Genomic DNA, 17,881 nt, shown 5'->3' with positions numbered 1-17,881 from the left:
TATCTGTCATCAAACCATATTTTCTAAACTAACTCAGATTCTATTCCTTCACTACTTCTAACACCCCTCCTGCCATTAAAAAAAATTTCCCCTTGCTCACATTGTCTGAGCTCCCGGCAGGTGAAAGTGGGCATTCCCCAGAAGGCGCAATGTCACAGAAACCTGCGAGAGCTGTGCTCGCCATGCCCAGCACGCACTTCCGGAGTTTAGTTTCCTGCGAGGCTGAGAGGAGACCAAACTAATTGTTTGACTTGTGCAGAGAACAGAACAGAGCCACCTAGTGGACGTTTTATCAATTACATTAAAAACATATAAAGGTTGAGAATTTTAACAGCAAGTAAATAGCAATTTGTCTTATAATTACATAAGGAACAATATATTAAAAGTTTAGTTTAGTGACTCTTTAACTAAATTAATAATAAGAATCGTATTCCATACAGAAAATGTATAATGTATGGGGAATATATAAATAGCATTGTGTTTTAAAGTAATCATTGAATTTGTTCAGAATGTATGATTATGTTTTCTTTGTCATCCAGGGGATTCTGAGCATAAGCCATATATTTGCAGTGATGCAGACTCTACCTCCTTGGTCCTTGATGGTTCTGAAGATTATCTCATTCTGGCTTGTGATGGTTTTTATGATACAGTAAATCCAGATGAAGCTGTAAAAGTTGTATCTGACCACTTAAAGGAAAACAATGGAGACAGCAGCATGGTTGCCCATAAACTGGTGGCATCAGCTCGTGATGCTGGCTCCAGTGATAACATCACTGTCATTGTGGTGTTCCTCAAAGACCTTAATCCAACAACCAATACAAGCCAAGATAATAACCAAGCTGAGAACTCTTTTGATGGAGGACAGGAAGATAATGGAGATGACAAGGAGAATCAAGGAGAGTGCAAAAGATCGTGTCCTCTTCATCAGTGTTCAGCCCCAGCTGATCTAGGAGGTTATGATGGGAGAGATTCCTTCACAGACAGAACTAGTTTGAACCTTGGTCCTGAAGGGCAGGTTGTAGAAAAACAAGACTATTTAGATCCATTGCATGGAGGAGGTGGCAAACCATATAGTGCCAAATGTTTGCCATGGCCCCAAGTATCCAGAGCTAGCTCACCAAAGAGAGCCAAAGGAAGCAAAGAATCTGTGAGAAAGGAGTCTTTAGCAAGTCCACCTGCATGTGGAGAGAACGAGTGGGATGAAAGTATATCTAGAAATAAAGGTTTGGGATATGTGAATATCTTGATGCCCAGAAAGGAGAGCTTACACTGCCCTCTGGAGTTAAAGGATGAATGTCTGAAAGGTGTCATGAATGGTCCGACACGTGCATATCCTGTACGTTTCAGAAAGAGGAGAGGTGGGACTAAGGCCAAACCAAACTTTCCAAAGCTCCTATCTTCCCAAAAGCCTTCTTACAAAGCACGGTCCACTTTAACAGTGCCAGTGCAAAGCATTGGCGAACATAGGGTATCGGTACGTTGTCCTGTAGCATCTAGGAAAAGTAATAGAGGTCATTTGATGAATATAGCATTGTTAAAAGAGAGCAACTGTATAGCATTGACAGACCTACATTGAATCTATCAAGTGTAAAAGGAAACCTGACCTCCTTTGTGTGTTATATAACTGTAGTGTTCCAGTGAATTAGGTTAGATAGACCCAAACTTTAATGGCATCATCTTTCTCCTCACCTAGTGTATTGATCTCGCACAAGTAGTGCACAGTGTGGTACTCTATTTACATACAGATGGACATTTTCACAGTTGTCAGACATATCAGCTTGACTTTGTTGATCAAGGAAGACACAACATTCCCCTTTTTCACGTGCAGCAATTTGGGGATGAAGAACAATGTAGGTCGTATGAAACAGGGAGCAATGCCCTTTGCTGTAAGTGTATGAGTAAAAGGAGATGTATGTATCTAGTATAAAACCCACAATGTAACCTCTATCAAAAGCAGTACAAAACCCATTCAAGATGTCTTTGTGTGTGTGTGCATGTCTCACAAGGTTTTTGTTGAAAATTCATGTAGTTTTGTGGTCATGGCCTTTAGCTAAAAAGGTTGTTATGCCCAATGATGCAGCTTATAGAGGTTTTAACCTTCACGGATAACAACATTGGTTCCAGCAGTCATTAGATCAATATTAAACAAAGGAACCAGGTAATTGAAAAAAGAGTGTTTTGGCTTCAATGATGAACTGGCGCTCTCAGTAACTCTCTACTGGAACTACTATTGCAACTGTATATTTACCTCTTAAGTATTCTTTATACACAAAAAACTTAGAGATTACTACCAGTTATTTTTATAGTTTTAGATAGATGTCACACTTTATAATGGCAATAAGGCACTGCTGGAGTACAGTGAGGTATAGCTAATTTTGAGCGATTCCTGCGGATAAGCCAACCTCTACAGCATGAGGAAACTCAGGTATTAAGGCGTTAAGTCAATATCTACATTATAGAAACCATGCCATCTGTTAAATAGAAGTTTACAATCCACTATTCAGTATCCTATGAAAGTGGGTTTAGCCATACGAAATCCGATCCAAGTTCAGCTTTACTCGTCTCTCATTTCCGAGTACAATAAGAATACTTTTACTCACAAAGTGTTAGCCTCCAAACTATCATATTTAATCAAACAACAAAGAAATGGGGTTATTACTGTGTTAGCACATCATGTATATTTAATTATACAGCACAGCATGTTCCTTTCCATATGGGTTCATTGACCTTCAGGCTGCCTTAATTTCATGCATCATGTTTCCTTTCAGAAAAGATGTAATATCAGTTTTGCAAAGCCGTGTTTTAAATTGAGATAACTATAAGGCAAGATGGTGTTTTTCAATTAAGAAACTAATTTATCAACCCAAACCTCATCTTTCTGGTTCATGTACACCTTTCCCATCTAGCATTTGCATCTCTATACATTAGACTGACACAACCTAAAGAATTAAGAAGACTAAACAAATGTAGAATGACACTAGGAATCCACTGTACTACTAACTGTTCATCTATGTTTCCATAGTACTCAAGTATTATCTGTACACTCCTTCTTATAGGTAGGAGCAAAGGTTATGTCCCAAGATCGGGTCTAACATAGATACATCACTTTTGGTTTTTGATACATAAAACTTCAACCCGAGTTATATCATGGAACAGTTAGATACGTTTTATAATTAGGCGGTGCAATAAAAGGCATTATTGTGGTTTTTGGATCAGTATGACAGTGGCAGCCATGATAACATGATTTCCTTGAGACAGAAAATAATAAAGATGAGCAACACGACTAAGCACATCTTTTCCTGTTGCTATCTATCTTGTGCAGTGACAATAAAATCATGGGGTAAAGCGCTCAGCCAAACTCTTCTCTGGTGATTGATGGGTGTCTGAACACCCAGACCCTGACTGATTATTTACATGTCAGGTGCTACTGTCACTTTACAAAAAAAATAAACTTTTCAGGGTTTATCCAGGATTTAAAAACAAAAGCAGTGTTTTTTTTTTTTTTTTTTTTACGGGATATGTATTCCGAAACATCTGCATAGGCATAAGACGTCATGTGATGCTTTTAAAGTACACAATACTCACACCAATATTAAAATGTATCCGCATTACCTAGACACCCCAGTTACATGCTTTATGTGCCTTGTAGAGTAACCAAACTAATGCAGGAGCTCAAAAGTCAAATATGCACCCAATCATTTTTCTCTTCTTAGGAATACATTTAAATAAGCAATACTAAGACTTGCATGAGCAGAAACAGCGCCAGACCTGGGTTTTGTCTGGGATTGTAGCTTAGTTCCACTGAAGCAAATGGGTCTGAGCATAATGCCGTATACAACTGGTGGGCAGGTTGCTCTACTGTTTCCGAAAGAGAACAGCTATGTTTATCAAACCCAGGACAACCCCTTGTGGTCTAAACTGGTATTTTGAAAATCTAGTGTCAATTTTTAAGGAGCCAGTATTTCATTAGAAATTTCCCTGTTACAATTTCCATCTATCTTTAATACCCAGACATAGTAACTAAGTTATACATAGAGGAGTGTAAGTCACATCTGCTAATGCACATAACTATACTTATCACAACAAATGAGGATCAAGAAGTGGTACCTGAAATAGTATTAGATTTTAAGCAGGTTTCCCCTTTAAATCATCTTCTGAGATATCATTAAATCTGGCAATACACTGATATATCTGATTATTGTTAGTTAACATGGGCTGTCATCATGGTCTGAACTTGGTTGGACTATGTCTAAATCTGTCTATACTTATAAAATCAATGTTGGCTGGTACCATTTTTAATTCTAAAAGATTCAACCAGCCTTCTTATGTTTATGGTGGTGGAGGGTTTTAGGTTATTTTAAACCACTACATAACAAGATTTGTTTATGGCTACCTTTTTTCCTATCACATTACATTGTTGTCAGAAATCAAAAGTTATTTAAAAACCAAAGTAGATTAAAATGTCTGTCACCATACTCAACCAAAAGCACAGCACCTTCCCCAATTTACCATAATCTTTTATAGGGGATGTATGACATAAAAAAAAAAAAAAAAAAAATATGGATGCTTTCTTTGCGATCAATGCTACTGGTGTTTCTGGACTTTATATTATTGCTGCTCAGTCCCATTTAAGTCAATGGGCTGAGCAGGAAGACACAGCCATGTTAATCTCATACAACCCCTTCAACCCTAACCATATTGGAGAAACTTTCCTGAGGAGCTAAAACTTAGACAGTTAATTGGGGAGATAAATTAAACTGCCAGTGCCAAAAATGTGGTGCAGCTTGAACCATAAAACCGTTGTACAGTTTCAATAACTTGTGTTAGACATTGTCTCACCTTGCTTGATAAATGGGTGGAGCTTATCAGAAAGTAAGCGTGGCTTCAGTGGGAATAGATGGGGCTTAAATGCACCAATAGGTATAAAACTAGAACAGCTAATAGATGGTGCAAAGGTAGACTAGTCTTAAGATGCGCCCTATTTTCAAACAGGCTGAGACAATGGTGCATTTGTAGACTGTCTAGTTTGAGTTTGCACTGTCTATGGGTATGTTAACATTGCTTATAGCCAATGTGAACATACTCATAGACAGTGTGGTTTTTAACACAAAAATCATCAGCGTTGCTGTAAAAAACCTAGCTCCCATTGTCATCAATAAGTGATAGTGATCCGCGCAGTTACGTGACGTCACTTCTTCTTTTCCATGTGGTTACACTTTAAAGCTCCCATTAAAGGCTCTAACAACCCCCCATGCTGCCAGAGGCTTGGGGAAAGAAGCCATTCCATAGTACTTTACATGGATTCATGTTTTCGTTTGAACCAAGGAATTAGAAAGTTATTTTTTCTCCTTGTGTTTTTTTTTTTTTTTTTTTTTACAAAAGTTCTAATTGTTAGGGTCATTTGATTTATAAATAAGCATGTGTCACATGCAAAACAAATATATACATTACTAGCTAGTGAATATAAATCAATATGACCAGAACTATTATGTATTAACTCAGTATTTTGGGGTGTACACTAGCCCATCCATGGGTGCCTTTTGCTTACTAGTCATGTTGGTGGTAGTGTACAGCTCTGAATTATTCTCTAGAAAAACAGAGTTGATTTCTTTCAGCAGACTGCACCACATTTATCTACAGGTTGTGCGTGGTATTACCACATTGCTCCATTCACTTCAATAGAAGTGAGGTGCATAACCTCACACAACCTGAGAACAGGTGCGGTGCTGTTTTTGAAATATATAAGCTCTATTTTGCTATTGCTGGATTTAGAAATGTGTACAGGATTAGGTGCCGTTTCCTTAATTCAGCCATATGCAATGGCCACTATAGTTAGTTTTTGTGAAATGGGGCATACGAAAAGTGTTGCAAATATGTGAGGGGAAAAACATGGGTTTTGTTTAATATATGCAGTCATGGCCGTAAACGTTGGCACTCCAGAAATTTTACAAGAAAATTTAAGTATTTCTCACAGAAAATGATTGCAGTAACGCATGTTTTGCTATACACATGTTTATTCCCTTTGCGTGTATTGGAACTAAACCAAAAAAAGGAGGAAAAAAAGCAAATTGGACATAATGTCACACCAAACTCCAAAAATGGGCTGGACAAAATTATTGGCACCCTTTCAAAATTGTGGATTTTTTTTTCAAGCATGTGATGCACCTTTAAACTCACAAGGGGCAAGTAAACAGGTGTGGGCAATATAAACATCACACCTGAAAGCAAATAAAACGGAGAGAAGTTCACTTAGTCTTTGCATTGTGTGTCTCTGTGTGCCACACTAAGCATGGACAACAGAAAGAGAAGAGAACTGTCTGTTGATATTTTTCCACAATTTTGGTTCTCAAGTCCTCAATCTCAAGGTAACAAGTCCATCTCCAGAGATCTAGATTTGCCTTTGTCCACAGTGCGCAACATTATCAAGAAGTTTGCAACCCATGGCACTGTAGCTAATCTCCTTGGGAATGGACGGAAGAGAAAAATTGATGAAAGGTGTCAACGCAGAATAGTACGGATGGTGGATAAGCAGCCCCAAACAAGTTCCAAAGATATTCAAGCTGTCTTGCAGGCTCAGGGAACATCAGTGTCAGCGCAAACTATCCGTTGACATTCAAATGAAATGAAACTCTATGGTAGGAGACCCAGTAGGATCCCACTGCTTACACAAAGACAAAAAAGCAAGAAGACTACATTTTGCCAAAATGAACTTAAAGGGCTACTCCGGCGCTAAGACATCTTATGGATAGGGGATAAGATGCCTGATCGCAGGGGTCCAGCTGCTGTGGACCCCCGTGATCTTGCACGCAGCGCCCCGTTAGAATCATTCCCCGGAGCATGTTCGCTCCAGGTCTGATTACTGGCGATCACGGGGGCCGGAGCATTGTGATGTCACGGCCCCGCCACCGTGTGATGTCACGCTCCACCCCCTGAATGCAAGCCTATGGGAGGGGGCGTGACAGCTGTAAACGTTGTATTGTGTGGCTAGGATGCATTTCCTGCTTTGTAAACTTTTCAAACTAGAATATGTTATTCTTGTCTTATATTTTAGTGCTTCATAATCTGTGCTTCATAATCATCATCTGGTCCATTGCTACGGATTTAAATTTCACCGTCCATCTCTTATATCTGGTAAGTATATTATTGTGTTTGCACTTTTCCCTAGGTGTTCCTTTGTATTCATATTGACTTTTATTTTTGTCTTATTAAATTTATCTTGTTATCTTACTTGACAAATGTTCCTTCTCAATCCAAAAATGCAAGTATGAAAATCCTTCATTTAGTCCTGTAGAATATAGGCTATTAAGCCTAAATATCCATTTGCTTCTTCCCTATATCTCCTTTTCTTGGTCCTAATTTCCACTGACATAATCCCCAGAATTTTATTGCTTCCAGATTGCTGTTATGTTTCATATTAACATGTCGTGCTAGTGGTGTGTCCACTTTTGTATGTATTGTACTGAGATGTTTACTGATCCTTTTACGCAGTTGTTGGGAAGTTTTCCCAACGTATAATTTCGGGCAGGGACACTGTGCTACGCATATGACATTACGGCTACTACAGTTTATGAATTGTTGTATCGCATACTGTCTTTTATCCACGGGGTTTTCAAAGATTTTCATCTTTCATCCACATAAGTATGAGCCTTCTGGTGGTTTTGGAAGCCACGTTTCTGGTCTTTCGTTCGTCTGTCCAAAATAACTATGGACCAAAAGGTCCTTCAAATTTGACCCTCTTTGGTATGTGACATTTTGTCTGTCATTTAGGACTTCTTTCAGATCGGAATCTGCTTTAAGAATATTCCAATTGTTCGTGAGAATCCTCATTACTTGTGATGTATATGCATCTTACAATTTGTGGGCTCTCATCTTGTATTGTTTTTTTCTGTCAACAAATTAGTACGGCCACTGCATCGAGCTCTATTAAAGGCCTTCCTCATCCATATTTTTTTTTTTTTTAGAGTAACCCCTCTGTGAGAATTTCCTCATCAGATTTTGTCTCTCTCTGTTTCTTCTGGCCCTTAGATATTGGCCTACTGGTAAGCTTCGTTTTAAAGGTGTGGAATGCCAACTCGTCCAATGCAAAAAGCTGTTTGTGGCTGTTGGTTTTTTATATAATATATATTGGTTTGAATATGATTGTAAGAATCAATATATATTGTGAGGTCCAAAAAATGGGACGAGTTGTGAGCTCGCATTGATGAGCTCCACTACCTGAGCCCCTTGTGTGGGTTGTAGAATCCGTTTCATGCTACCACTCGAGCGAAAGCACCGCCAGTATTCAAAAGTGACCAAAACATCAGCCAGGAAACATAGGAACTGAGAAGTGGTCTGTGGTCACCACCTGCAGAACCACTATTTTATTGGGGTGTTTTGCCAATTGCCTATAATTTCCACCTGTTCTGTGTTCCATTTGCACAACAGCATGTGAATTTGATTGCCAATCAGTGTTGCTTCCTGAGTGGACAGTGTGATTTCACAGAAGTGGGATTGACTTGGAGTTATATTTTGTTGTTTAAGTGCTCCCTTTATTTTTTTGAGCAGTGTTAATAAAGCCCTACTAAGGGAAGAAGCAAAATGGATATTTAGGCTTAATAGCCGATATCCTACAGGACTAAATGAAGGATTTTCATACGCTGAGGTTTGGATTGAGACGGAACATTTGTCAAGTAAGATAAGAAAAATTTTATATGACAAAAATAAAAGACAATATGAATACAAAGGAACACATAGGGAAAAGCGCAAACAATAATATACTTACCAGATATGAGATGGACGATGAAATTTAAATCCGTAGCAATGGACCAGATAATGATGATGAGGCATAGAGCTGATGAAGCACTAAAATATAAGTCCCGCTCCAATGCAGGTACTTCCAGTTATATTACTAAGTCCATGGACATGCGCAGATAATAGAGACAATCGCGAGCCCGTGATGCGAGGGAGTGCATACACTTGCACAGACCTGCGCTACAAGATGCGCATACCTGTGCGAGATCACGCTGAAGTATGCGTATGGGAGGAAGAGTCATGTGCATGGAAAGCAGATCATGTGATAAGGGTGTCACATGATAGAGAACATGAGGAATGACGTGGGACATTCAGATTGGCTCCTGTAATGGGAACCGATCAGGAACAACAACAGAAATGATATCATCTCATAAGGTTATAAAAAGAAGAGTGTACAAGGTTATCGCCATTAGCATCATAGCCCTTGACAAAGCCAGTATGCTGACAAAACGTCGGGGAGGCTGGTGATTAATTTTAAACAGAGATTCCTTATGGCGGCCACTTAATAGGGATGAGAATAACAAGAGAATAATATAACAATATGTGAAAGAATAATATGCTGGTGCACCATACAGCACTAAGAAGGGTCAGCAACCCCCAGAGGGATTCCCAGCAGTAAACTATTGTGCCGAACCGATTAATACAGTACTGAGGTAGGTGTATGTGACACCCTCAGAGAGGCACATAATAGTAAGGAGGTATTGCAGGACCCCGTACAGATCTATATAGCACTATATATACACAGGAGGGTGTGAGAGACCCCTCATAGTGCTATATACATAGGTGCTATTTGGTGCCACACAATTAAAAAGAGGCTGTGAGACCCCCTGGAGTCATGCATCATTTTTCAGGCACATGAATGTGCTCATAAAATCTTTACAGCATATAGTGTCACATGTGGAGGTTATATCTTATAAGGAGGTCATGAGAAACCCCTGTTCAAATATACCATAATTATAGCATAGTGGACCCCACACAAAGGGTGGCAACAATATACTAATGAGGGTGTGAGACCCCCATTAATGATGCACTAAGCACTGACAGAAATAACCAGCATATTACCACAAATATTGAATAGAGCTAATACCTAAGGATCTCTGATAATATTTAATTGTGAAAGAAACAAATAGTGAATTAAAATGATCAGTTTTTAGAGCATACCAATAAAAATAGTTTTTAGTGGGACCTTACATATAGGGCCTATTATCCCCTAGGGGGGGGGGGGGGGGGAATTATCCTCCCAAAGGGTTATTGTCAATATGATTATTGCCCTGTGCCCCATACAGGATTAATTGATTTATGGTGTGACATTATGTCCAATTTGCTTTGTCTCCTCCCTTTTTTGGTTTAGTTCCAATGCACACAAAGGGAATAAATGTGTATAGCAAAATGTGTTACTGCAATTATTTACATGACTGTACATTTTGTGTTCAGCAGATGGGTTGTGCAAGGTTTAAGTATCAAGTTGTAGTGTAGCTGTTCCTACGGTTGTTTATAATGTTTTATGTTGGTTTCATCCTATGGAATTGCAGACATATTCACTTAAGTGGTAGATGTAGTTGAACAAAAAGCAGCATGTTCAGTCAGTGAGGCGACACATCTAGTAAACGAAAATATCATGCACGTCTCAATAGGTCTGTACACATTAGAAATCCTGCCTGTCAAGAATCTTAAAGAGGATGTATCAGACAGGAAACTTTGCTTTATCCCACCCCCAAGGCACTGGCCTTAGCCTGAAAACTGGACCTTTCCCTTCACTGTGTAATATCCAGTCCCATTTATTAAAATTGTGGTATTGGTCATTTGCCGTAAAGCTTGTAGCGATATTGGATTTAATGGCTTATAGGCTAGAGGTTGTGCAGAAATTAGCCACAAAATAATGTTATGTAAAACCAATACACTGAAACCACGAACAAAGGCTAGTATGGCTGCAATAGAAGCAACATAACATATAGCTTAAACATATCCTGTTTTAGCTATCCTGCAGAGGAACTAATTTTTCTGACTTTGGGTACGTTACTCAACATCCAAAGATACAGGGGTTGATCATGGTTGCATGTCAGTTGTCCGACAAACCAAAGTCACAAATAGAAAAATTTGTGACTTTGGTCAAGCTGTCATTTGCCCAAACATTTGCAAATTTATGCTTAGCCTACACAACTTTTCCTAAAAGTGGGTAAGGATTAGTAGGATGCTTGTAGCCTTCTTATGGCCTGGGCCAGAAGTCTATTCCTATTAGCTGAATGAGATTTCACCTCTTAATATGTCTGGCCCATCTTATTTTGGCACACTTTATCTTAAGACCAGGGAGTGAAATTCACCCCCCTCCCCTCCATAGTGTTAATGGAAAGAGGTGAAGCGCCAGAGAAATATACTGTGCATAAAATGGACTGGTCTGTTGAACCAAGCATAGGATACAACCTTATAACGTTGAGTGGACATTTGTGTTGCTACTTCTAAGCACTAGCCTTGCCATATATCATTAATGTGACTCTGAAACATTTCAATATAAAAGATACCTATATATAGTAGTGGTTTACTGGTCTGATATATATACTGCTCTGGAATCTATGCTTTAGGCAAGCAGTTCTTTGTGAAATACAGTGTTCTCTCTCTTCATTCCACTGGTGATTAGAAATCTGTGCCCTAATTTGCTGCTTGCTGATGTAAGCAATAACTATCCCTATAACTGATATATAACATCTCTGTATATTGTAATTTATGACAGTATAACTTGGTGATAATGTAAAAAAAACAAACTATTACACAGTTATGAAACTATATAACATTGTATTTATTTACTTGTTAATGCTGAGTAATCCTCAGGTTGTGTTCTGTACTTTTAGCGTGTTCCTGGTGGTGCTGATGTGTTACAAATAAAAGAAAACACAAAAAAAAAAAAACTATAAATATATATTTATGTATATAATTCAGCTACGAACTGGATTATCCCTGTAACAACTGGTGAAATTGACAATATATAAGAGTACAGTGTTGGTTATGATATACAACCCCCAAGTCATTAACCTTACACTTCTCATAACTCGCTTGAAAACGTCACTGTGAGTTGGAAATAAACCTCTTGGTTTACCTGTATACATCCTAACGTGGCTTCAAAAGGGTTCCACACCTGCACCCATTGCTGGGACCTGCTTTGGGTGGAAGATGTGTTGTTATAAAAATGTAAATATTTTATTTGCCTAGAAGTGCCATCAGAATTCTTACAACAAATAGAATCATAGATAATAATGGCAATTTCATTTCTAATTGTGTTTTCATTTTTTAGTCAGTTTTTCCCATTCACAATTTTTTCACAGACATCACTAACTGAACCTTCAGTTTCATTTGTTAAACAAGGGACAACAATGGATCTTTTCAGTGTTTTTCAACATCCATTTCAAGGAGTTTTCCAGGCATTTGACACTGATTGCTTCACTGTCTGAATGGAAGTGTGCCTACACCCCTGGCATTCAGCTGAGCTGTGGCTCCAGAATATGGATGTTCATTCGGTAGTGGTTGTGCCAGGTTACTGCTTACAGCTTCCATTAACTTCAATGGTAGCTGCACACCAGTAGCCTACCGCTGTCCCTACACACCAAACACAGCCAACTGCTTCAGGCTGTTCAGTTTATATGCAGAAGCGTGGCTCTCCTGATCCGCTGATCGGTGGAGGGTACCAGATATTGGCACCCCACCAATCAGAATTTAATTGCCTATTCTGGGGATAGGCCATCAATGTAAGATGCCTGAAAAAACCCTTTTTTGAGTGCTCTTATTGCCTTCACACACACAATTTTTAAATTGAAGTCAACGGGTAGCAAAATGAGTTGCATATCTTGCCACCCACTAACTTCCATGGGTAGGAAAATGTGCAGTAAACTAAATAGTAATACTTAAAATAGCAAACTAAACTGCCAATGAAAATGACCCCCACCTAAAAAAAAAAAAAAACTGTGTGAATCCAGCGAAAGGCATTTTATTCGGTAAAAACCGAAAGTGTTAGTAGTGGAATATGCAAGGCTTTATAGCCTGACTCTGAAACCAGTACATGTGTTTTCATACATACACTGCGGTAATTTCAGTATCAGTGCGGGAAAACGTATCCCCTGTCCTAAGCATAGGGGATAAGTTTCAGATCGTCTGACTGCCGGGTCCCCCGCGATCTCCTGTACGGGGCCCCCGGCAGCCCGCGGGAAGGGGGCGTGTTGACCACCGCACGAAGCGGCCGCTGACACGCCCTCTCAATACAACTATGGCAGAGCCGGAGTGCTGTCTTCAGCAATCTCCGGCTCTGCCATAGTGTTGTATTGAGGGGGGGGGTGTCAGCCGCTGCTTTGTGTGATGGTCAACACCCGGTATCTGGCCAGCGAACCAGGGCCCCGTACAGGAGATCGCGAGGGGCCCCAGCAGTCGGACCCCCCCCCCCCCGTGATCTGAAACTTATCCCCTATACGTTTTTCAGCACTGGACTACCCCTTTAATTTTTTTTGGGCTACTCAATTCTAAAGACATGCTTGAGGGAAACGAAGACTATAGTAAAGGTGTATGGCTAGATTAATAGCTGGGCAAACACTTATTTGGCTGATCAATATTTCTACTGATCAGGCCATACACAAACTCTTAGCTGGAGAGAAATTTGGGGTGCGGGGGGTGGATGGGTAGTTGAGATTCATTATGCTTCATCCTTCTGTTCCCTAACATTATCTGTCGGGGCGGAGTCAGGTGACCCTCATACACATCAGATGGTTGGTGGTTTTGGTAACATATTTAAAGCATAAGAGGGCCGTAACAGTGTTCACCACAGTAAAAAGTGGGAAATAATTCTGTAAGGTGAATTTAAAGGGGGAATAAAAAGACAATTTTCTGTGCAGAGACAACCCTAGTTTTGTCCAAAGGTTGGTTTGTTATTGCAGCTCAGCTCTATTCACACTTGATATGTCATAAATGTCTAAAAGATGCAGGTCTGACCTCTGGGACCTGCACCTGTGTGGAGAATAGGGGCCAGTCTGGCATGGGATGCAAGCAACATATCCAGATGCAACACAGATTAGATATGCAGCGCTCTCCCTATTCAGTTTTTCAGAAGTCAAAGTAAAAGCAAAACATTTTTGTGTAATTCCTATAGAAATGAATGGAAAGTATTATGCACATGCTCAGCCACCCCTCCATTCATGCTCATGATGCAGCAGGTCATGGGATCCCCATTCTCCACAAGTATGAGTACTTGTGCTGGTTTTAAAAGCTATGTATTAAAGGCCAATTACACCCAAACTAAACTCTTTGATTTTATCTGGGGGTTTCCTCAATTAGATTGTTTTATTTAATATAACAATTTACTTTTGCATCTAAATAAGTTACCATGTGTTAAGTCAAAAGCAAAGTGGATTTCTTTAAGTGTTGTGTTTTCAGACTAAGTATGTTTTTAAAATGAATCCTAATTGTCCGATTGCTTACGTTCCTTTTTACCTTATTTTAGGAGGTTTAATACTCATTCACTTATATTGTTCACAACACCATAAACCCTGGTCTAAATGGATAGTCCCATCTATGTTAACGCAAGATACAAAATGTTCTATCAAATAAAATATTGTTGGGAATTGACCAGTACAGTAATAAAACAATTGTCAACTAGATATTTTCTAATGTCTTTATTTGTGTATGAACTAACTGAATGTATTAGGCTGCACTACACAGTGGAGAGAAAAAAAAAAAGTAAGACATTGTGGCCATGTTGCAAATTTGCAATAGTCCCAGTATATAGAAAATATATCAAGCTCCTGACATACACTATGCAGTGTCACTCTTTTGGATCCATCTGGCAATGGAAGCCTATGGACATATTTAAAGGTACTTTATTGAAAATTCTTTAAAATGGATATAGGTACACAGTCAAACAATAGTTGACAGGAAACGTATGGACTTATGGGGAGAAATAAGTTAAAACACACATTATCATCATTCTGCCAGTCTTCTATTATATTCAAATGTTTGTATTCTCTTTGTTGCCCATAGCAGTCAGGTCAGCTTTCATTTCTCTTATTGTTCTGGTAAGCTGAAATCTGAGCTATGACTGGTTCCTATGGACAAAAAAATAAATAAATAAAAAAAAAACATCTTGTATATAAAGACACTAGGGGGGGAATTTATCCAATGTTTTCTCAGTATTTGCCACTTAAAAGGTAGGGTTAATCATGCATTTTTCTGCTGCATATTTTCCTACCCATTGAAGTCAATGGGTAGCAAAATCAGCTGCAGAAAATAGGCAGCAAAAGTATCTCCCGTGACACTACCCTTAAAGGGGTACTCCGCCCCTAGACATCCCAGCGTTCTGAATACGGAAACTTGGAGCTTCAGTGTTCATGACGTCACGCCTCCTCCATTTAGGTCTATGCAAGTGGGCATAGCTGTCACGCCTCCTCCCATAGACATGAATGGAGGGGGCATAACGGCTGTGGTCTCCCATCATCTGGCACAAAGCACCAGATGACTGGGGTGCTGTGCCAGAGATCGTGGGAGTCCCAGCGGCCAGACCCTTGCGATCAGACATCTTAACCCCTATCCTTTTTATGGGGAATAAGATGTCTAGGGGTGGAGTAACCCTTTAAGATTGTAGTCATGTTAATTTAGTTTTGCTAATTGGTCATAATTTCACAAATTACAGAGCGGTAGTCTGTCTGTTTCTGACCACTATTGTTGGACCGTATACTTGTATCCATTTTAAAGAATCTTTAATTAAGTGTTACTGATTTTATAGAATGGTGCAAAGACATATACTTATGCGTGAAGTTTTTAAAATGAACATTGTGAGCGGCAATCTATATTAAAAGGGCTGTGGGGGCAAGATATATAGCTCTGCAGGGGGGGAAAGACATATAGCCTATATATCTAGCCCCCCCCCCCAGCGCATTTATAATATGCCCCCCACAGCGCAATAATAAAGATATGACCCCGCCAGCGCATTTATAGTATGTATGTATATACCGGCTGGGGTCATATCTTTATTAATGCGCTGCGGGAGGGGGGCATATTATAAATGCGCTGGGGGGGCTAGATATATAGGCTATATGTCTCCCCCGCCCCCACAGCGCTTTTAATATACATATGGCCCCCGCTGCCATTTTAAAAAGCCGGCTGGGAGCCCTGAATGGCTCCTCAGTACCGGCCATTCAGGACGCGGGGGATTTAAAAATGAAAGTTATAACACTCAATACATCGCAGGGTTGCGGAGCTTGCCGCCTGCTCCCCTGCTTAATAACTTTTGATTGCATCGGGTCTCAGAAGTAAGTAAGTCCCATGCGATCAATCCCTCAGCCCCTGTACTACAGCCCCCATCATGGAACAGACTCTGTTCCATGATGGGGGTAGTAGTACAAACACTAATGTAGCCTCCCCAGCTGTCGGGTCATAACCCCATAGACTTTAATGGGATTTTGTAACGGACGTTTAACATCCGTTATTAAGGCTTTTCTAACGGAAGTTTATAACTGATCTTTTAACGGAACAACTTTATAGTGTGAAAGGGGCCTTAACCTGTACTAGGAAGTGTCAGTTTGTTTACTTATTATAGTATGTAGCAATCTTGTGAAAAAAAGAAAAAAAATCCTAAAAGATGGCCATATGCCATAACTGTCAGCCTGATACCCATTGAGTGGGGAGGGAAAGTGGCTGGCCAAAAAATCTGCCATATGGGGGAAAACCTACATTTACTGGCAAGTAAAATAGACAGACGCAAACTGTTAAATGTTTAGTTTTATTAACAAAAAGTGCAACAAATAGTTTCAATTCAAAATAAAGTTATTAAAAAAACACAACAACACAAATAAAAGGACAGTGGACATGACTAGACAGTTTAAATAGCCGATAATCATTTAGTTATACATGTACCAGTTTTCAGGCAACAGTAACAATGCAAACAGCAGCTTGAATGCTAGAAACAGCAGCAACAGGTTTGGCAATTTCATCGCTCACTTGGTTTGCAAGGAACAAACATCTCTACAGCCTTTTAATATATTATATTAAAAACAACTGAAATTATACAGAAGAGATTCGTCACCACTGACAATTTTTTTTTCTTCCACTTCTGCTTAATATTTTTAACATTTAAAAAGAAGATTAGATAAAAGTAAAATAAATAATTCAGTGACAAGGTTGAATGTGTGCTGGCATATAGGGACCTAACAATAATTGTGACACACAGATTCTAACTCTTACAGGTGGACTGTAAATGTATATACAGTAGGCGCTCTCTACATAAAACTAAACTGGTCTCAGTATTTTATGCACTATTGTAGTTACACTGGAAGCCTCACTAGTTGGTGACCTGTGATAGGGAATGGTAACAGGTTAATAGTTACAGTAATAGAGCTGTACAATATAGGATGATCTATATAGTTAATATGCTGGATGCAGGCACTGTTTTTTCTTAGATGTTGAAGGCAAATCACAATGATGTATATAGCAACAAGTGAAAATTTAATATGACTAATATGTGCCAAGTCACACCCGGACAACTGCTGGTCTACAGGGGACACTTTCTGCAACAGAAGAATTTATGTTGACAGTAAATAAAATGTAACAATTCACTGCACTAATGTTCCCCAGCGGGAGCAGAACAATATATCAACAGTGACATAACTTACTGTCTTAAAGGGATTCTCCAGGTATTAATAAACAAAGTTACAGGTAACCCCTACTGATCACAACAGACGTCCTGTGCCACTGGCTTTTGACGTAAATGGGGAATATTTGTTTCAGACTGTCATGGAGAGTTGTGTGTGAATAAGAGGTACCTTCTACAAGGGTCTCTGTTGCTCAGATACCTATCTGTAAAGAGGAATGGGACAATGGGTTCCTATTCGTGTAATTGGTTTGGGGGCCTAAACAGTCAGATGTTATGCATGTGTTTTGCAGGCATACTCCTGTAACCAATAAAAGCATATAATTTGCACAAAGATTGTAATGCATTTTCATAATCATTGGGTTTTAGATAGCAGATCTTGGGGAAAGACATCAATACTTGTTTCTATCAGTGGACAAAGTATCTGTAGATAACGCTCCAGTCAAAGGTATGCATATAAACAAAAAGTGTGTC

The 17,881-nt window shown here is 39.3% G+C and overlaps 1 protein-coding gene across 1 annotated transcript in view; it reads left to right on the top strand.

The window, feature by feature from the left end:
• Nucleotides 1–14,423, top strand: part of PPM1E (protein phosphatase, Mg2+/Mn2+ dependent 1E) — a 195,136-nt gene extending 180,713 nt beyond the window's left edge. The window contains exon 7 of the mRNA XM_056556873.1: nt 540–14,423. Coding sequence (XP_056412848.1) covers nt 540–1,576 — 1,037 coding nt within the window. The 3' untranslated portion in view covers nt 1,577–14,423. The remainder of the gene's footprint in view (nt 1–539) is intronic.
• Nucleotides 14,424–17,881: the final 3,458 nt, after the last annotated feature.

The sequence above is a fragment of the Hyla sarda genome, chromosome 2 (assembly GCF_029499605.1).
Source record: "Hyla sarda isolate aHylSar1 chromosome 2, aHylSar1.hap1, whole genome shotgun sequence".
Classification (NCBI taxonomy): Eukaryota; Metazoa; Chordata; class Amphibia; order Anura; family Hylidae; genus Hyla; species Hyla sarda.
Note: the sequence above shows the minus strand (reverse complement) of the source record. Positions and strands in the feature narration are given on the sequence as shown.